Source organism: Dromaius novaehollandiae, chromosome 18 (assembly GCF_036370855.1).
Source record: "Dromaius novaehollandiae isolate bDroNov1 chromosome 18, bDroNov1.hap1, whole genome shotgun sequence".
Classification (NCBI taxonomy): Eukaryota; Metazoa; Chordata; class Aves; order Casuariiformes; family Dromaiidae; genus Dromaius; species Dromaius novaehollandiae.
The window spans coordinates 5,952,207-5,974,238 of NC_088115.1; the positions used below are offsets into that span (position 1 = coordinate 5,952,207).

Sequence of the window (22,032 nt, forward strand, 5' to 3'; positions counted from 1 at the left end):
CCATAATCTGCCCCAAAGTAGTATCAGCAATGCCCGAGATTGTGCAGCGCTTTACCTGCAAACGTGGATTGATGGTGAAACTCCCTGCAGTCGGGTTCATGCACGACACATACTGCACATTCATGATCTCCTTCAGTGATAACTTGGTCCTGTCGTACCTTTGAGCAAAACAGAAGCAGCATCACAGCGACCACAGCCTATGAGCGACAGCTGCTGCATCTCCTGCTGCGTGCTCAGGACAGCCTGGCATAGGACCGCACACTGCTGATGTCCAGGCCATCTTCAGCGCTGCACTGAAATCTGGGATCAAACTCTGCATCTCTCAAGGCAGAGCTCAGGCCTCCCTGTGTGTTTGTACGTGAGTCCTGCTCTTAGTGGAAGCCTTTTGGATTTAACAACCATTGCTAGTATTTCTATCAGCTAACCATAAGCCCTGAGCAAAGCCCGAAGGTGGTACGATTCACACACATGGAAACTGCAGGAAATCACAGGAACACATCTGGTTTGAGCCAGGCTGGGACACGGGCAAAGCAGGCTGCCTACTGCAGATGGCAGCTGCCCACCTACCGTTTTATGGGAAGGACCAGGTCCCTGCAGACAGAGCAGCAGACACAGCCCAAACAGCAAATCTGTGAGGGTTATTATTGAGGGTGGGGCGGTAGGGGGTAGAGGGACCTGACCACACAAGCAGCCTAAGGGTTGCAGTGCGCTTTGCCCATCTCACTCCTTGCCATCCCGTCTGGCTGACACGGAGCAAGGTGCAGCCCCAAAGTGCTGTGAGAGGGAGCGCAAAGTGTTTGACATCCGGACGGGTGCTGTTGAGCCTGCCTGCAGCAACAGAGAACAGGGAGCAGAAAGCTCAAATATGACAGAGAGGGGACCTCTGACAGCCTGCCTCTACGCATGCCTCCACAGATCCAGTCTGTAAGACGAGCTCAAACATCTTTCCCCTTCTGCCTAACTCCCATTTGCACCTTCTGATCCATTTCCCTCACATCCATAGCCCCAAATTTGCATATCTCCTCACCTGCCTCCGTACCAGCCCAAACAAGCTTTCTGCCCAGCTTATGTCCTTGCATGGCTGAGGAAACTGGAAATTGCAATGACTCCCACCGCTGCACTCACAGCACAGAAGAGCTGGGAATATTTCTGTCTCTTGCAGTGCTACCGGCTACAAATGTAAAGTGTGCCCATCTCCTTCCAAAACACTATCACTGTTTTTCTTCAAATTACCCCTGCCTAGAAAATGCTTGTTTTTTGCTGCCTGACTGAAAACAGTATCAGGTTCCCACAGCAGGAACTCAGCGGGGATGTTTCTCCACAGCAGAAGCCAAATCCATCGCCCTTCTCTGCCTCAGTGTACAGCATCACACTCACCTTGCAGGATAAGGATTGAGACCACAGTCACAAAACAAGCCAAGAGGCAGCAAACACCTCTCAAACAGGCTGCAAGTGAATGAGTTTGCTTGCTGGGGAAGAGGGAAACCCCTGAGTGTGCACAAGACTCTCTGTTCATAGCGGAGCCTCCCTCCCAGATCAGCTGCAGCCCAGGAAGACGCGAGCAGCAAACACAGGCAAGGAAGGGGGAAGAGCACTCTGACTTCCTCTTGAACCCCATCTTAAAACCACGTAAGAACAAAAAGGTCTTGGATGACAAAGTACAAACAGTCTCCTACCAGTGGCCATAGTCCAGGTGCTGTCTGATCAGTGTATGGGGCTGCACCGTCCCATAGGCGTCCACTTCAGGCATGTTCATATCATCGATGAAGTAGATGAGCTTCTTGGTACCAGGAGGGCCATAGTTTCTACCAGCCTTTTTATCCAGAGGCTTCTCAAGCACAGCTGTAAGGAAGCAGAGATGCAAAGCTGAACTGCTGGGAGGGTCATGGCTGTAGAAATAAAAGCGGAATCAACTACACCGCTGGTGTAAGACAGCCACCAAAACCTTCAAATCCATATTATGCCAGGACAGAAGAGGTTGCCATACAGGCACCAGCATACTGGCTTTGCCAGCAGCCACAGAAGAAGAGGCAGGGCTGGGAGCTGTGCTGAGCCAAAAGATGTGTCAGCAGAGCCAGGACCTCAGCAAGCACTTAACTTTGGGCTCATCACCTTGTTTGGAGGAACAGCTGGTCTTGACACAGGATGTTTCTCACTAGCTTTTGTGGGAGAGCAGGACAGTGGCCATCTCTGAACTGTGTCTGGAGAGCTGCTGGATGCCCAGCATGGGGTTGGAGGAGGCCCTCGGGCAGGTCTTCAGTCCGATTTAAACCGAAACAGAGAGTTCTCAATGCCTCATTTCAAATAAAATACGTCAGATTAACAGTCTGCTACAAAATGGGTCTATTTCTGGGCAAACAAAAGGTTTTCCTGCAAGATAAAGTCTTCTGAATTCCTTCTGTTCTTTTTCTCTAGCAAAATCATGTTTGCTGAGGTTATTCTGATCCATATAACAACACGCTGAGATATTCTCTGCTGCCTCCATAGGCAATATAGAGGTTACTCCATTAATACACATAGTAATGGCTGGGCACCCGAACAAGGGAGATGCTGCTAAGTTGAAGAGCCTGTGAGTTGCTGTTCAGGAGCAAAGCTAATTTTGTGAATGTAGGTGCTCTTCTCCCGCCTCCTCTCTCCCCCCCCCCCCCCCAACAAAAGAAATAGATGATTTGGGACCAAATTCCTAGATATTTTCAGGAAAATAAATAAATATATATATATATATATATATATATATATATAATATTCACTATTATTATATATTACATATATAATATTTTATAACAACATTATCACCAGTTTTTGTTGTAAGTTGGGTCATTCATGAGGAAGGGAAAGTATGCAGAAAAAAGTTTCTTTTTTCAAAGTTTTGGAAGATCTTCATTTGTTTTAGCAGAAGGGTGAGGTTGTACATTGCTTTAGCTTATAAAACATTGTGAATACCTACAGCTCTAGGCTGATATTTAACATAATCACTTCACATTACTGCACATAACATTTTATAGGCTATCAATTCTTTTGATTCCAGCCCAAACAACCTCTACTGAGTAAGTAGAAAAACAAACAGAAAAAGCTATCCTCTGCCCAGATCTTGGGATGCATTTTCTGCCCTGTGCTTACTTTGAGAACGTCTGTGGTCTCAGAGGCTCACTACTTTTTGATAGCTGTAGGCAGGGTTTCTTTCATTTATACATTTTTGGTCAGACCTATAACGTGCCATACAAGCAGCATGGTAAATAGTAATCCTTTCTAATTAGGGAATACTGGCAAACATAAATGAGACTGTGAATTTTTATAAAAATCTGCTTGTTAGAATGTACATTTAATCCATGCATTATAATGTGTTAAAGTAATTAAGGGAGATTTATAAGATTTATATTCTGCTTTTTTCAGACCACCAATTATATATTTATATTTTTAAAAATGCCTTTTTTCCATTGCTTCAGTGCATTTCCGACAGCTTTTCTTTCCCACTAGTCAAAATTCAGCTTATTTCTTGTCACAGACAGTTTGCTGCACAAAGGAATGTACTGTGCTAAGAAAAATGATGAATCTTTCCTCAGTGGAGTATCTCTCTCCCTTCAATAAAATCACAATATTTGAGATTTCTGGTAGCAAGTTAAATTAAGTGTTTCAAATAAGCATTTAATTTAAATTTAATTAGTTCTTAATTAACATATAAAATCAGCCATTTTTGAGGTTAAACAAGTATGCAGGAGATTCATCATACTGAAATGCAATTACTGGGGATCGAGTGACATGTTCGTGAAAGTTGCATTTTAATTTGAAGCAGTATCTCACAAAAAATAAATAAATAAAATAAAGGGTACATATCTCTACCTCTGAAATCCTGACACATTCAAATAACTGCCAAAAGAAACATTCCCAGGAAATGAGACTTAGCACGTGTAATTCTTCTTTCCTGGTGGCTGTTGACAGAGGGAAAACCAAGTTTCTTGCAGTTTTCTCAAGGCAGAACTAGAGTGGAAAGGTGCTGAATCACCGGAGCAGAGAGAGAGGAGGAGCACATGAAAGATGGGGCTGCATCACAGAAAGGAGCAAGGAGAAGCAGACCTCGAAGAGGGTGCGGAGCAGAAGTGGCAGCTTCAGGAGCATGACTAAAGCTATGGAGAGTGATACTCAGTCGAAATACACCAAAGAAACCCCAACTAATCGGCCCCAGGCTTGGGCAGAGAGGATGCCCAGCTCCATTCGACTCCTATGCACATGCCTATTTTGTAAGCCAAAAGGACCCCAAGGATTTAAATCACGTAGTCATGCTGTCTCTAAAAGGTTCTCACTCTATTCCTTATAAATCTGTGCATCGGCAGACATTTTGTCTAAGAAATTACTAGCTTTCACTTTTACTACTTTAAGAAAAAAAAAAAAAATCACTGCTTTGTATCCGTGTTTTACAAATTTAAAGAATTGCCTGCTGGGGGAAAAAAAAAACCTCAACTGACAAAGTACACATAAAAAGAACAAATTAACTCTAAAAAATGAGCAGAGAACTATGCCAAGCAGTATAAATCATGCCTCCCGACACAAATCTCACAGCCACGTCTTCATTCACACACTTTCGTTCGCGCGCAAGACGACTTGTTTGGATCTGCAGAGGAAGAAAGCCCCCATCTCCGACCATAGCTCACTGTCAGCGTAAATATGGAAACATCGCCAGATCTGTCTATATAAATCTCAACGACTGCAGGCATTCACACCACCCACATTGAGATAAATGAGAGCGCACATTCCTCTGCCCAGCTAGTTGGGCTGACAGACAGCTCAGCCCACGTACCGGTTCAAGGGCGTTTTACTGAAACCCCACACGGGGAGAAAAGGTAAAGGAGGCACCTGGGAAGGGAAATGGGAAGTTATCATGATCACCCCACTCAGCACTACAGATTGGTTACAAGGTGAGATTTCACCTGCGTTTTGCTTGAAGGAACCATAATAATTTGCATTCACGCTGTGAGCCAAGAGGCACGTGCAAGAAATCCCCCGTGCAGACGCTTTTCCTGCTGGACACCGATCAGCAAGGGTGGGAGAGCCTAGAAGAGGTTTGTCACCAGCAGGACCAACAAGCCTTGCAAACCTGCCCCTAACCAGCTCAGAAAGCTCTGGCATGGATGTACGACACTGTCCACTCTGCAAGTAGCAGCCTGCGCTGTCATCTCCCTGCAGATGATTCAGTACCAGAGCGCAACTCTAAGCTCTGACACCCCTGTTAAAGCTCCTGCGCTGTTTGGAGCCTGGCAGAGCCCAGGGCTGCATAAGTCCTCCACTGCTACCACGGCTGCTAACTGCCTTTCGCCATCGCTTTGGGCTGTGAGCATGGCCCTGCCTGGCACCACTTGGTAGTGGGGGCTCTGATGCTCCTTCTGCCCTGGCAGAAGACACAGAGGTGCTTTCTCCTGCCATCGCTGCTGTTCAGTGGGATGCGCAAGGGGAACCGGGAGAGATAAGATACGTCAAATGTTTAGCCACAGGGATGCTGTGAAGCAAGCTGGTAGATTGGTGAACAGGAAAGCCAGAGAGCTGAGCGCAGGGCAAGCTAGGGCAGTCCCGTCGCCCTCCCCTACTGTCCTTCAGCAGGGACAGGTCTCCTGTGTGTGTCTTGACCTCAGAGCCTCCCCATCCGCCCCATTTTTCTGCTGGTGGCAAATAAATACAAACAAATGGGGTGGTGCTCTCCTCATTCCTCAATACACACTGACTCACTCATCACTCATGCAGGCCAGGAGCCCTGCGGCAGGTCCCTGACCAGTCAGATTTACTGAAAACACAGGTTTGTCCCCAGTTTGAAATCCTTGGTCACTAGGAACACAGGCTGGCAAGGCCAAATCCTCGGTCTCACTGATGCCCCAAAGACAGTGCTCCCATTTAGGGCTGGGGGACCAGGAGGATTTTTGGGACCAGGAGGCCATTTGGGTCACGTCAAATGAGGTTTTAGATGGATGATATAAAAGTAGCGTTTTGTTTCATGCTGACCCACTACTTCCATTCAATTCGATAAAATGGAAAACCGGCTGCTTCACTCCTGCTTAGTGAACACATGTAAAAAATTATTTTACCTCTCTAGCTCAATTCCAAGTGAAAATGCCAATTCAAAAGGAATCTCTCTCTTCACGAATTCCCTCCTTTCCCATCTAAAGGGACTATTTCAAGTAAAACCAACCTAATTAATAAAAGTTTTGGTCCCAAACTTCGTTTTTCACTGATTTGCCCAAATCCCTGTCAGCGCTACTTTCGTGGACTTCCCAAGGGCCAGAACCTCCCTGGGGCTCTGGGCCCCATGGCAGTGCTGTCGCTGGAGGTGGGCACACAAGCCCTGCTCCACGGGAGCATGTCAAGCTGCAGCAGGACAGGACACCAAGGGCAGCACCAGGAAGCGGCAGACTTTGGATGGTAGCCTCCACATATCATTTAGCACCATCTTCAGTGCTAATTGGGATGCAATTCCTATCAGTGCACCCTGAGGACAGTTTGGATCCTAGCCAAGAAACCCATCCTATTCAGCACGGGCTTAAATTCAAGCATATTAAATATACACCTCAACTTCATTATGAGCTGTATGTTGTACAAAATAGCAGATTTAAGCATATGCTTCAACAGTCCTGAACTAGAGTCTTGGTGTTTAGCATTCAAATTCTCCTGTTGCAAAATGGCATATAGCCCAAAATCGAGTGTCTGGTGTCCCTAGGGTTTGGGGGATTTTTTTTTCCTTTTTTTTCCTCCAAGGCATGTGAGTTTTGTGACACGGGATTTTTCCCATGCATCTGGGCTACAGTGCCATCCCACCCCTGCCAGACTCCAGGGCATTCTGCCAGCTTGCAGAATTTCACGAGTCTACAAGCATCAGTGCAGCAATCACAGAAAGCATCCTGCTCCTGGGTCTCCCTCCAAGTGCCACAGTGAACACCAACCTCTGAACCCCCAATGTGCCCCCCCAGACACCCTGGGAATTCAGTAATCTGCCAGGCAGAAGCACTCGGCTCCTGACTTACCCTGCAGCATGGCGGAGGTGGTGTAGTAGTTAAATGGAACGTTCTTCACCACGTACGCATCCACATCCAGAGAGGACAGCTTGTCTCCCACCAGCACAGACTTCCCTGTGCCTGCACTCCCCACCAGCATCACCGGCCGCTGGCGCTCCAGGAGCCTGTCCATGAAGTACCGCACACGGACCGTCTCAGTGGTGGGCACCAGACAAGCCTGAGAAGGGGATAATGAGCAGATAAGTGATCCCCATCACTAACTCCCACACCACAATCAGGGGAGAAGATAAACTGGGGAAGCCAGCAATGAGTGAAGAGACCCCAGTTTATGGATCACAAAGAGAAAAGACTGATAGGCTGCTGCCAGTTTACAGCAAACTGTCTGCAGAAATGAAACTCTGACAATCGGATGCTGGGAGCAGCATCTGGATCTCCTCACAAGCACATATTTTGCTAAAACGGTAACAATTTTTCCAAGTCAACTTCTCACATTGCACTTATAAAAGGAAAGAAAAGCATAGGTGGCAAAAACAATTCTCTATCTGCAGAAACCTTCGTTTTTTGTCCAAATCATGAAAACATCTCTAGTTTTGGCCAGGCACAGAACAATGATGCGGTGTCTTGAGGGCTTTGTCGCTCTGTTGTCTCACATCCCATTTCTCTCTGCTCCGCAGCCAAACTTCACCTCTCTGAATGCACTCTGGACACACACTTCCATTAACACACCAACTGCTTAGTAATTGGGATGGCTTTGAGTCTGTCCCTGGTGTACATCATCAGTCATATTTCAAAGACTAATTAGAGATGTGTTGTCACAGTCAACACACAGGAAAGAAAGCAGGGGACTTAGTCGTATCTCATGAAGAATGCCATTCTTAGTATGAAATGTTTGACTCCTCATGAGACTTCACTGAAACACCCATGCACAATCACTAACGTGCACATATTCTTCCCTAACAAAAAGGTTCACGTACCTGTAATGGCATTTCTGGATCAAATTCAAACTGGGGAATAAGTTTGGACCAAGGCTCAAACTTCTTTGTTTCTGGATCGATGTAAAAGTCAAAGACTGTTCCCTGAGAGGGAAACTTGATAGTCCTGAATTCTGTCACCCACCACTTACTGAATTCCACTCTGTAGTCTACAAGCTGCAAGACAAAAGGCAAAGGAAATATGCTAATCTAGAGAAATTCATTAGTGATGGAAAGTGTTATCCATACCAGGCCATCAGAGTGGGATTGGTCCTTAAAACATATTCCACAGCGTAACGGATCTTATCCTTTTTCCTATTATTAAGCCTAATTTTTCATTTTCTTCATTTCATCTCATCACTCCTATTTATTCACCTAAATAATTCATCCTCTGTGTTGATCATTCTTGTTATGTCTGAGATGAGATAGATGGATCAATTTGAAAAAGAGAAATACGTGCCTATGACTAAACAGACCGCTTGATTGATTCTTGGTGCCTACTTCTTCCAACAGACAAGGACACAACATCCGTCTACATCCTTGGTCATGGTTAGTCAGAGCATGCATATTAAAGCCTTTCCTCATAAATCACAACAATCCATTAATACTTAGTTGTTGTCTTCTGGCCTTTTTTTTCAAACCACGATGTTCTTACGTGGAGATGAGGACTGCAGACACCAGTGTACCAAAGCATTAGAAAGGGACCATGCCCCCCTGGTTCTGCTCTGTTTTTGTGCTGCCCTACTGCCCTGGAAGCAGCTACTTTCCTGTCTTTCCCCATTACGTCCTTCTATGCATACAGATTTCTGGGCATCTGAATTTTTTAACAGCTGAGGTGATAGTTTTGCTTTAGATGCTAGGTCAGGGCTTGCAAAATGTGTTTAGTTCTCTTCTCTGTCACAGATGTCCGATATGACACTGGGCAAGTCACTTAGTCCAAATGACTTCCCACCCAGACAACGGGAATTACAGCACTCTGCCCTGGGGAAGAGTGGACAGGGGAAGGAGGGGGAAAATGTTCTTAAGGAGACATCTGTAAGATACTGGATGTAAAATACAGCCAGCTTTAACATCATAGATTCTTCCTGAAGCATCTGCAAATCTCTCCTCCTCATAGCCATTTGATATGCTTTCCTTGTCCAGAAGCCCATCTGGGACCACCAACGCATTTCACATAACCACTAAACCTCCACCCAGAAACAACGATTTTAAGCTGAACTGAACTAAGTGAACAATAAATTCTCCTGAGCCACCGTCCGTCAACAGACCAGAGGATTTTAAAAACACATTATTTGTATCCAGGATTTTGCAGTCTCGTGCTATTCACGGAGTTAGAATAACTGTAATTCTCCATCCTCCTGTTGTTATAACTCCTCAGCATTGGCAGCAGAGTAGCCTTCAGTGCAAAGGGATGTGCAACACTGGCAAAAGCTTTCTCACAAGGGTCTCCTTACGCCTGCACAGCCAAACTGCCTGCAGCTGCATTGTGCCATGCTGCCCGCCCTCCCTAACAGAGCAGTTAAGCGGGGCCGCTCCATCCCCAGCTACATTGCCAGAATTGCGCTGAGCTCAAACTGCTTCCTTAATAAAAACCCCATATGGTTTTCTGCTAATTTCAGAGCCTTGAAATGGCAAATCTATCATCTGTTTTTATACAGGGGCCACACTACCCACCAAAAAGCGCAGAATAGCAGGAAGCCTTCCAGACTGTTTATCCTGACATTTCAGCAGCAAAAGGTCAGTACGAAGGGCACCTTCAATGGAGAGCAATAAACAGATTTTATATTGGATCATTTTTCATCAGGCTTTCACTCGCTCTTACTCGGACTGCTGTATCCTTGTATTCTCAGCTCTGACATTTACAGAGCATCAAAAGCAGCAATGCACAGTCCAGTCTCAAAGTAAAATCTCCCAGAGGGATGCTGTGCCCACACACAGCTCCTGCAACTTGCACAAAGGCCCAGCAAGAACATGCTGTTTTATGACCCACCATTCCCCCAGTAAGCCAGGCAGACAGCATGCAAGAAAGCCTAGTAGTAGCAGAGGGCCATAAAGCGATGCCAAGGACTGACTCTCTCAGATGCAGAAAAAGAGCTATGGCGTGGACAACGCATTGTCCATCTGCTATGCAACCACATATCAGCTGACTTGCTTGAGGAGCTATGAAGTCTTATAATTAGAAGGCAGTTTTGTACTCCTGAAGCAAGGAAAAGCATTGCTTTGCCAAGCCTTTTTTTTTTTTTTTTTTTTTTAATCATCTTGCATTGACAACACAAGGACTGAATACTTCCCAACTGGCACATAGGAAATCGAGGATTAAATTCTCCACAAGGAACAAGAGAGCTGGTCTCTCAAAGGTCATTCAATGACCACTAGGCAGTGGCAGCTCCAGATAAGTACCAAGTCTTGCCTGAGCCAGGCCGACAATTGTTCATCACTTCCCAAAGCATCTACTCCTTGGCACGAAGAAAATGTGAACAGCCCAGCAGACATTTTTGGTGAGTGGCGAAGCAAATGAAAAGAAAGTGAAGAGACTCAGAGTGCACTCAAGAGGCCCTTGCAAACAGCACCACCTCTGCCCAAGCTGGGGAAGGAGCTATGGTGTCAGAGAGGTCTCTCCAGAGACCTCACATATATTCCAGGCAGCACAAGGCCTGACATGAGCCCATTAAAGATCAGATGTCAGTCTCTGAACCGTCAACAGCAGTGGCCTGCACCAGACAGACCCACACTTAAGGATGAGGTACTCTGCACCTGGGGATGAAATGAGCAGAGCGTGCGGTTCCAAGTGATGTAGCAGAAACCCAGCCCTCTCCAAACACCCTCTCTGCTGCCACAAGACACTTGCCCAAGCACAGCTTTCAACCCCAAAGTGCCAGCAACTCCAAGAGGAAAGCACTCAGACTTTGCAGGGAGAAGCAAAAGTGCAACCCTCCCTCAGGCAGATTTCTAGAGCCAGTGGTACCCATTACCGGGGCTTTTCAAAACAGCTCCAGCCATGGGTTTTGCCAGCTACTCACATTGCTCACTGTGCCACCCACTGAAACCAGGTACTCAAAGTTGAGGGCTCCAGGTGCAACACATGCTTTTAAGCCCCTCTGCAAAATTCTCCAGCTTACATAGTGATCAGTCTGGAGAAAGCAATGCCTACCTAGGATGGACTGTCATCCTGCAAGCACGGAAACAAAACTGTGGAACAGAGCCAAGGATGGCCCCAATGTCAGCAGCTTCGTGGCGGGGCTCTGACACACAGCACATTATCTTCTTGTCTATTATTACTGTTAACATTTGGAAGACATAAAACAGCAGCAGCTTTTACAATTACTTGGAAATCAAGAGACAGCCCTGCTGTGCCAAACTAAGCCATGCAGCCAAGAAATGGGGCAGAACAAGGAGCTGAGGTGAAAGGAAATGCCTGTTTCCTCTCGCCCGTGCATAAGTCCTCAGGGAGAGACAGAGAACAAGGCCTGGAGGGGCAGCACAGGGAGGCCAGAGGCAGCAGCACAAGCCTGGTATTTCCCACGGCAAGTCTGGAGAAGATCCTTCAGAGATTCCTGTTGTACCCATGGTAAAGCTTCTAACAAAGTGACTGAGTTTCAGCTCAGCTGGGAAACTGTGCTTCTCCCACATTTTGACCAGCGAGGCTTGAAGAGGGGTCTGAAAGTGTACAATATCAAATGCTGACCTCAAGAGAACTCGGTCTTATAGTAGTATCACTGTGCAAGAGATCACACCCACCTTGTCTAATGCAAGCTGATGGATTCAGAGGCTGACAGCTGCAATTAATCCACAGGACAGATGTATTGTGGGAAGCAGCATGGAGAGTAGTGCCTTGTCTTCCTCTCCCTCTCAGACATGAGTATGCTTTGTATGTCAGGGACACCACTGGTGATGTATGGTTCGATTAATCCTCATGACCCAAGAATATCTTGGTCTCTGATTGCGCCCTCCAGCAATGTAGTCTTTGGTGCAGACATCAGTTCACCAAGAGTCCAGCAACTCATGCCAGAGAATGCCCAACGGCTGACTCCCAGAAGGGTTTTTCAAGCTGAGTGCCTAAAACGGCCAACCCTAACCTCCCTGTCAGCTAGCAAGGTGACCATGCAGCTTTTTCTGCATAACAGGGAGTCTGAGGGACAAGAGGTCAGAAAAGCTTTGGCCCGACTCTCAAAAACTTACACATTGTAAAGAGGGACCTGTTCACATCTCATATGACAAGATTTTCATAGATGTTCAAGCAGCCAGAGGGTCCACCTGAGATGCTTCTGGCCAGACTTCCAGAAGACATCAGTACCCAAAGGCCCTGAAGCTTGTGAGCTTCTCTGATAGCCCTGATGGCTCAACAGCATCCTCCCAGCAAAGAATAAGTAAGCAGAACCACTAGATACTTCCACTTAAATGGAAGCAAGTAATCCCCAAAGCCCATTCTGCTCAGCTTGTTACTTCTCTTTCTTAAATATTTCTATTAGAAAACTAGGACAGCTGATACCTGACATCTGCCTGTCTTTAATAAAATCTAGTGGTGACAAAGCATCAGCTGGTTGGTGTTATATAGTGTAACTTCTACCTGCACAGGCTGAAACATTGTTCCAACAATATATTCATCTGACAAGTCAGTCTTAATTTGATCATATTATGCACATCCACAGGCCTCTATAAATTAACCTAATGTTCCTCCCGGTGAAACGTGTGTGCATAAGCAAACATCGCTCTGCTTTTATCACTCTACTGCTCGTCCTTTCCATTCTGGTGCTACACCTTGGATAACAATGTTTTTCACAAAAGGAAAAGGAACTATTGCATTAAGGTTTCCAGTTCATTATTACCTATATGGAAGCCCCAGGAAGCCAGCATTAGTGATACAGAGCTATATTCTGGAAAGTAGAAGAAGGGGAAAAAAGGTCGGCACAGAAGATGTTGAAGTAGCAGCTTCCTTCTTACCTGGTCTTGAAACATTGATCCACCAAAGGCCCAGACGGCAGCAAACACAAAGTAAAGTTCATATAGTTCCTTGGGACAGTCAGGAGGTGTGTTCTCCTTTGTCAGGAGACATTCAAGGAGGTAGCACAACATCTGAACCATACTCTGCTCTGGAATGGGAATAATCTTCTTAAATCTGAAGGATGGAAATTGACAGCATATGAAATACAATTGAATCCAGCGACACAATTGCTCACAATCCAGGAAGACATGCTTTGAAATTCTTTTTCAGGATATTAACATTTTACTTTTCTGCAGTGTGTGTCTTATCCATTGGTACAGCAAGAAAGAAAACACCCATTCTCTCCCCCAAGACCTGCTTGCACCGGCACATATACAAGTAATAATAGTAATCAGAAGTTTCAAGCATTTTAAAACTTTGATCCTCTAGAAAGAAGTAAAATGGAAGACTTGCTAAAGGCAATGATTTCCTGTGAATACGACGAGTTCAAAAGCGGTCAAATAGAGGAGTAATAAAATAAACCCTTTCATCTTGCCATTTTACACTCATTTAAGCTACACTTACAGAATTCCAAACTAACATCGTAGCAGCACTGAAGTCCTCCATAAAGTAATTATAGCTATTTGAAAGGTTGGTTCTACAATTTCTGAATTAAGTAAGCTACCAAAATACTCAGCGCAGGGCTGCCTGCAGCTAATCCTGTGGATTTCACAGTCTGACACAGCATTCAGCAAATAGAGTGGGAAATGTCCGATGGACTGTGCTGCCAATGGCTATAATCACCTGGTCCTGCAGAAAGCAGCCTCTCCATTAAGTTGCCTACCTCCTACTTCCAAAGACCTCTGCTTTCTCTGACATGTCACGGCATTCTGACATGTCACGGCATTCTGACATGTCACGGCATTCTGACATGTCACTGTTGTGGCTGACAACCCCCACACTTGATTTTGTGCTAGTATTCTTTCTTTATTGTTGTTGTTTTTTTAACTGAGGTGCAAGTATAGGAAACAAACAGAGGATGGGAGAAGTTTTCCTACTCAAGTTTGTTGGGACTCTACTGTGGCCAGTCCTCGTCATTTCATGATTAAGAGAGCCATTTCCCATGATGATGGGCAAGAACGACTCCAGAGGACTTCTACGTAGGCAGCATCTGGAAGTTAACATAAGCCTGCAGCCCTGTTTACCAATGCTAGGCTGACAAGGGCCCCAAATGCACTACATCGGGGAGCATCAGAGCTCTTCCAAAAATCAAAGTTATTCTTATACATTTGACTGGTGTCCAACCACGAAACACACCCAGGCTGGATATCCATAGAGACTGATTTCATTTTGTCCAAATGCATCAAGAAAAGTAGTTAGAGAGACAATTACCAGAAGAGCAGTCCTAATCCTCTCACAAAAACACCAATTTTCTTGTGATAACTAAGGGGTGGAGAAAAAGTGGGAAGGGGAAAAAGAGGATCTGTTCTCTCCACTTTCCACACTGTGGGTTGAAAACTTTCTTTAAGCAATGGTTTGAAATCTGCTCTACTGAAAAATGACTTGTGGAGTGGATTCAGGTACAGCCTGACATGTCAGGAGAGTCAAAAGCGTTCCTCTTTAGGATCTTCCAGATTTCCTCTCTAAGAGATGCAGAATTGGCACAAGGAGTAGAACAACCACCAAATTAAAATCAAATGAAAACCAGATCTGGCCAGCAAACAATGGGAAGGAGCATTAGCACCCACACTTCTCTCTGCCACTTCCTATTTACACATTTCTATGTGGTTAAGCCAATGATGTCAGGGCTCTTGGGGCAGGGAAGAAAGCACCCACCAATGCTACATGCAGCTCAATCCTAGCAAAGCACAGGGCAATCTGGAAGGCTGTGGTTGTCCCTCTGCCCTCGCCATCAGAGTTACATTCGCCTCTTTATGCATTACCTTGTTCTAAGGGTATCCAGGCAAAGCGGCAGGTACTTGTCAAACAAAATGGTCAAGTTGGCTCTTTCTGACTGGATCTCTCGCCTGTCAATCCAGCTGCTCACTGGGGGATTCCAGCCCAGATCCACTGGGTTGAGGTACAGGATCCCTTTAGACCAAGGGTAAGAGATTATATATAATAAGGACACAGCAGAGACAATTCCTTTTCTCCAGCAGAAATGCTCATCTCCTTTCACTCAATTAATCCTCAAATACAGCTGGGAGCCCTACTACCTACCCCCTCTTTCTGCCCCACTGCAGAGGATATCCCTAGCCCCTGGCACTGCACAGCTCTCTACACTGTCCCTGGTCACTGGGGCACCTCTATCAAGATCCATGTGGGATTTGAGCTGTGTCTCAGCTCAGGAATCTGCATGCCATGGCTCTTCTGCTCTAGGGCATGGACCCAGCAGGACTCTCCAGGTCTTAAGTGGTGTTCATGTGCACAGAAAAGCTTGGCCCCTGTAACCAGAGCTAAGAGCTCCCCCAAAAATGCAGAGATGAGAGCTGGCAGCAGAGAGGGGCTAAGGAGCTGCACAACTCTGTCCTTGGCTGGTGGTATGCATGTGAGTTCCTCAACTCCCTGTATCCCCTGCACCCACACAGCCAGGCACACGGCTTTGGAGGGATGCCATCACAAGGAAGGGTTAGCAGATGTCCAGTACACAGGCAATTCACTTCGCAGCCCTCCTGCACAAAAACTGAGGAGCAGGAACAGTGTAACAGCGAAGAGACTTAACTCGGGAAACTTGGACGCTTTTCCTGATGCTGCCCCAAATTAAGAACATGGTCTTGTTTGAGTCATGTTATTGCTCTGGGACTCATTTCCCCACGTGCAAAACTAGGAGACACCTTCATTCCCTTCATACTTCATGCACTTCTCCAGATCAAGAGCTATTTGAGATATGGATTGTCCCTCTCCTTATCAAGTTGGTACAGGGCATTGCACACCAGAAGCACTCTCTTGGCACTGCTGAAGCTGTTGCTACACATCAGCAGGCAGAAATTCTGGGTAAATCTCCCAGATGGACAGTTCTGCATTTGGATTTGGGGTCAAGTTTCTGAGTTTGTCCACGTGCTTCAGGAACTTACCCTGCCCACCAAGGGCAGATGTGATCCCAAGTGGGGAACTTTCAACAGGGATCGAATTGGCCAATGCAAGACAGTAGTTAATGGCACTAAACCCCGCTTGGTTCATGCAGAATCCCACAGTGAAGCTTGGGCCAGTCATTTCCTGCAGGGAGAGCATGAACTCCTCCTGCTCATGTCAGGACCCACCTGCTCTGGACACGGTCGCTGGAGTGGCTGTGCGCAGGTGGCTGATCTCAAAGACCAGCCGCATTGTCGGGTTCAGAGGGATCCTCTCATTGCTTGCCAGGGTCAGCACCTGCATGTGGCAGAGAGATAGCAGCAGTGTAATCTTGGGGTGAATATCTTCCCCAGGAATGGGATTAAAATATGTTCAGTCCTTAGTACTAGAAACCTTTGTTGCTGTCAGCCCAGTGCTCAAAGTAAAGCAGCTGATTTCTAACATAGAAGAAAGACTCCTCTCTCTTCCACAGCCCAAAATGAATAGCATTCCCTTATGTAAGAGAAAAGGTGCAGGAATATGGCTCCATTCTCCATTTTAAAGGGCCTGAAATTATGATCAGGACCTCTGCAGTTACTCATGATTCCAGCTCTCCAGTAAAGAGAAATTCCCATGAAAATGTAGGCTTTGGGCTATTTTCCTCATGCACCATTTTCATTATTTTTTTTTTATGCACACACATGCATATATGTATATATATATATGTATGTGTGTGTACATCTTGCTCTTGCTCTCTCTCTCTCAAAAAACACCATCACAATTGTATTATTCCAAGAGGTATTATTTCAGCAGGTGTATTTCTCTGAGACTGAATCTTGCCATGCAATCAAGGAATACCTGCTTCTTTAACTTTATGCATTACCTTATTATCATCCATCACAGTATTAAGAGACTCAATCCACATTGGATCAATATCTCCATCTAGTACCATCCACTTGGGACCATCATGTGTTATGTTGGCCAGCTCTCGCATGATTGACGAAAACAGTCCTAGGGCAATAACATGAATATCTTGATGAACACTGAATCTTCCTCCTGCTCTACCAGTTTTCTCTAACAACTTATTAAAAATTATCCTGCTCAATGCTTTCCTCTTAAGCATTCAGAATTCTGCACCTGTACGTGTTTTAAGTAATAAATGTTACAATACCATGATACGGGTCTAGTCTCCTGTGAAGAAAAATTACATTATTAGTTAGTATCACTGAAAATGACTGCAGATCTACACACAAGCTTCCTTCCCCCTGAGATTCATGAAGGATAAGAGAAGTGAAGTGTAGATACTCAGAGGCAAAAGAGGGCATGAATTACACAATACAGAGAAACCCATCTGAATATGCCTTGGAATTTCTTATAACTCTTTTTGTGGCTGAAAGTATTTCAGGGAAATCAAGATGCATTAAACTCTGGGTCATGGCTTTAGCGAGATTGAGGGGAGAACAAGCACAGAATGACACTGAATGACAGAACAAAATGTCAGTAAAATCAAGGAGACAGAGAGGATACAGTGTCTCGAGGGGAGTAAATAATGAATGTTAAGAACAGCAAGAAGGCTGGGAATAGAGCAGCAGTACTGCAGAGCAAATGAAAACTCCACAAAACTATCGCTCTCCTATACATGTGAAAATATCTAGGGAGACTTTCATTTTCATGAAAAAACATCAGGCAAACATTAAAAAAAAAGGAAAGTCTTCTGGTGAATTGTGACAAGCACTTCTTTTCTTTTTTTTTTTTTTTTTCCTCCAGGACAAGCTATTTTTGTGTGATCCATATCAGGAATGGCTAGTGGCATTATATGACTGAAGACAAAGTTTGTGCAGCGCAAATGCAACAGGTATCCGGATCTGGAGGTCAAGTCAAAAAAATAAAAATACTTCCGTCATTGCTTCAACTCAGTTCCTCACATGGTAGACACATGACTTGGCAACAGACTCTGAAACTACTCCAAGATCATTACTATCAGAAATAATTACTGTCTCAGATCACCAGTGCTCCCCTCACATGCACCATGACAGCAGTGGAAAGAAAAGTGCTTCTCTTCTAAAGTTTGTTGTCCACACCATAAAGCTGGGTTGGGGATTTAAAGAGTTTGGCTCTATGAAGAACACTTTTAGGATTCTCTTGGAGCTTTTACCATCTAACATACATAACCTTTTCAGCTCCTGATGATGAAAGTAGTGATATGATGAAAACAGGAAGAATATGTAAGGGAATGCCTCACCCTTTGTTGGACCGTGGGGAAAGTCTCCTTGCTGATATTTGACAAAAATAAACACAATTTTCAGAAATGGTTAATGCAGAAAATACTTGCCTTAAAACTTTGGGGTGGAGGTCCCTAAACTCATTTGAAATATCATAGGCTAGAAAAGTGTTGGACAGTCACCTTTAAAATGTCCCCCCTGCTGTTAGGTAGTACCAGAGGTCCTTGATCTGCACAAACTCCTGCAGCCAGTCTAGAGAGTTCAAGCTATATTCCACCACTTTCTCTCTGTCGCTTTTGATTTAGGATCCCTAACTATAATTAAAATGAAATTAACCCCGGTACTGCAGCAGAGCAAGTGGTCAGGAAGGGTCCATAGGTGGGGACAGGGGAGGTGGGCAGTTCATCTCCTGCAGAGATTATGGCTGAGGATGATTTATGACAATGTCTTCCCATACCTCCTCCACACCTCCCAAACCAGCCACAAACATAATCAAAACTGCCTTTCCATATTAGACACAATCAAACATTTTCACTACAGTTTTTTGTGATGTTTAAGCAGATTTTAGACACACGTCCTATTTTCCTCAGGAGTGCTCAGGATCAACAGATTGGGAAATTGTGGTATACTACGGAAAGACTGGGCAGCAGTATTTGCAGTTCTGAGGTAGGGGAAAGCACTGCTTTAGGGCTGGTGTGTGTGCTACCAACAACTGAAACCTGACAGCATATGTTGGGGGCCTTCAGCACACACCATAGGGCAGAGAAGAATTCAGCATCCACCTCTCTTCCATCACTGGTCCAGCCCTCTCTGAGCTGCCTGTCCCATTTAGAAACTGGTACATGTCAGGATTAATAGACATGATATTTACTCCTAAGGCAAGTAAGTTAAAGCAGGTTTATGCTATATTTCTCATTTGAAGATCAAACAGCTAAAACTTCCTATGTAGCCTTTTAACAACAAGCTCCCATGTGGCTGTGAGCAGCAGACAAATGTCTGAACTCTGAGACCTGCATCCAAAGAACCAGTCATCCTGTTGCTGCTCAAGAAGTTCACTAAAAGATCCTTCTTAATCTACAGGTTCAGAGGTGAAAATACATTTACCGTCTTTCCATTCCCTTGTTGCAGGGTTAATAATGCCAAAAAGCTCATCATTGGTGACTGCCTTGGGGTTCAGGTCTGTCCAGACAGGACGGCGCTTCATTATTTGGTAAGTCTTGTTCAGGGATTTCAGCACCTGAGATTTGCCTGTGCCTGCATTACCCACCACGAAGACAGAGTGTCGGACCGTCAGCAGCTCCTCCAGCTGCACCACCTGAGAAAAACACACCCAAATTTCAGACAGAAATACCAAACTAAAGTTCAGATCTAACAAATAGCTCCCCATTGGGCCTCTTCTTTAGAAAGAGGAATCCAAGAGAGAAACAAATTTAGCATTGAATTTGGTCCAGCCACTCTAAGGAGGATGGGCCAGATCCTCAGGCTGCAGACAAACCTCCAGCACTATTTACATCTGAATAGCTGACAGCTATCAGCTGCTGAGGCTCTGGTCTCCAGGGACCATGCTTTCAAGGGGGAGCCACAAGAGTTTTGTAAACCCTTTGTAAACCCAGTGGCTCATGTAGGGCTGAGCCAGTGCTGGCCTTAGGCAGCTATGACTGCATCAGACCCTGTATCAAAGGATCTCTTAGGCCCTAGAAGCAGGAACAGATCCCATGAGTCTGCACCTGCCCTGTATGGGTAAGAAATAAATGACTGCATAGCAGACTGTGTCCTACATCAAGATCAGCCTGCAAGGGGATTATTGACAGAGCCGTCTTCGTAGCAGCAAGAGATGGTTGAGAAAACACAAATGATTTGATGGTGGCATAGCGAGGGCAGAAGATTGTTTAGTCTTACTTTGAGCACAAAGTTGTCTTCAGCCTGCAGCCGGAGGTCCAACACGGCCTGTTTCACAAATGACTCAAAATTCAAGTCACGCTTCCGAGGCACATCCAATGCAGGGAAAAGATCCCCAATCAGACCCATAAACACCGGCATATCATCGGTCACAATCTTGGGGATGTTGAAGTCGCGAAGAGAGCGCATCAGAACCTGGTCTTCAGGTCGCTCTGGGTCATCTCGCTTGAGGGAACCAGCGACAACTAGCACTGACTTGATAGCACGTAAGCCCCAGTCATAGTGATCCTGCAAAGGAGAAAAGGGAGGGATGGCTTTATGCTTAGATGGCCCACTACTGCACAGGTGGAACAACCAGCACCTCCAAGTTACTAGACAAGCCAGCATTGAAAATACATCCAAATCCACTAATTACATCAGGGCCAGAGACCTCCACCAGCCTGAGGCACGAGTCACCTCATTTCCAATTCAGTAGGTGAGACTCCTACCAAGGACAGTATTAAGGAGTCAGATAACTCAGCTCTTCCCACCACCATGTGAGCTCAGAGATGGCAGTAGTACAGAATTAGGACTTGCACTCTTGAGACCTAAGCAATTTGTTCCACCTAAAACAAAAAGTAGCTAAAGTAAGGCCAGCCAGATCCCTAGCAGCCTGCTCTGGATCTGCACAAACTACCAAGGTGAAAGGCTTGTTAGTCCGTTAGGAGGCCCCTAACACCCAGGTTTCTCCATTCTGCCCATCACAAGATTACCAGGCACATTTTGTCCGAGTCAGAAATTACACCACCGGCTGCTAACCCACAGGCTGCCCACTGAGCAAGGCCAGTAAGGATACTGCTGAAAAAGGATCACAGAATGGCATTATTTTGCTGCTTTATTAACATCCTCCAGATGTTAATAAACAGTCAAGTGTCAGGCTGAGGTATGTGGGAGACCACAGCTTCCACCAAGACCCTCAAGTTTCTGTGACAAGGCATCTCCTACCCAGCCTTGTGCTGTCACAGCTAAGATCATATTTTCCATCTGAAGTTCTGAACCAATTCTTCTCAGGACCCAGCTCTGATTTATGCAAATAATTACAAGAAAAAAATCTGACTAATTAGAGCTTTGCATTAAAAGTGACCATACTTGGCCAACATATGACAACACACAGAACCATTATGCTGAACTCAGAGAGGTACACAAGTCATAAAACACTTAAAGGCAGGAAATTCAATAGGAAATAGGAGAATTGAAAAGTAAAGGGACACTGAATGCTTCCCTAAACATGGTGTCATTTGAATCCATTGAAAAAATCTCTCACTTTAGTGCAGCTGATAAAGCACTTCTGTCCCTGCAGATCCTCCAAAAAAGCAGTCTGAAAATTACATTGCTCTGACAATCACAAACTTTCTCCCAGTAGCCAGACTAAATGCAATCATGAAAGAAAAGCTGTGAAGTTCTAGCTACAGCAGTGATAGAATATTGTGCTACTGGTTGTTTAGAGATCAACACGTTTCATCATATTATCCAGCCATGAAAGCAGACTCACCTGTTTGGACAGGAGCTCTTTGCAGAGCTGGTACAGAGTAATGAACTTCCTTGCTAGAGCACGGGCTTCAATGAAACCCTCAGCCACCAACATAATTTCACATATCAGCTCAAAATCTGGCACAACCATCGCACATGGCCTATAAACATAGTAGAGAAAATATTGCAGAACAAGTATTTCTCATCTACAGGGCTTATAAACAGCGGACTGGCACAACAAGCTGCCATATTTATTAGTGAGGGCTAGTGTGGGTTTGAATTCAGAGGATGCATGCAAAATAAAAAGCCTACGCTGCTTTTACCTAGCCCAAAAGACACAAGATCTCACGACCCAGATTTCATTGGATTTATCAGGGCTTTGTTCTGATTTGAAACATGAGCCTGCCTTTAAGTTAACCTGAAAACACCAGTGCCAGCACTGCCAGAGGAAGATCAGAATATTC

At 45.2% G+C, this 22,032-nt stretch overlaps 1 protein-coding gene across 1 annotated transcript in view; it reads right to left on the reverse strand.

The window, feature by feature from the left end:
- DNAH9 (dynein axonemal heavy chain 9) overlaps positions 1-22,032 on the reverse strand; it is a 210,999-nt gene that overhangs the window by 138,457 nt on the left and 50,510 nt on the right. The window contains exons 30-40 of the mRNA XM_026120616.2: positions 21,591-21,729; positions 20,060-20,347; positions 19,265-19,475; positions 16,822-16,949; positions 16,148-16,256; positions 14,831-14,978; positions 12,908-13,082; positions 7,970-8,143; positions 7,005-7,212; positions 1,677-1,842; positions 56-158 (exon numbers count right to left, since the gene is read on the reverse strand). Of these exons, the coding sequence (XP_025976401.2) occupies positions 56-158; positions 1,677-1,842; positions 7,005-7,212; positions 7,970-8,143; positions 12,908-13,082; positions 14,831-14,978; positions 16,148-16,256; positions 16,822-16,949; positions 19,265-19,475; positions 20,060-20,347; positions 21,591-21,729 (1,849 nt within the window). The remainder of the gene's footprint in view (positions 1-55; positions 159-1,676; positions 1,843-7,004; positions 7,213-7,969; positions 8,144-12,907; positions 13,083-14,830; positions 14,979-16,147; positions 16,257-16,821; positions 16,950-19,264; positions 19,476-20,059; positions 20,348-21,590; positions 21,730-22,032) is intronic.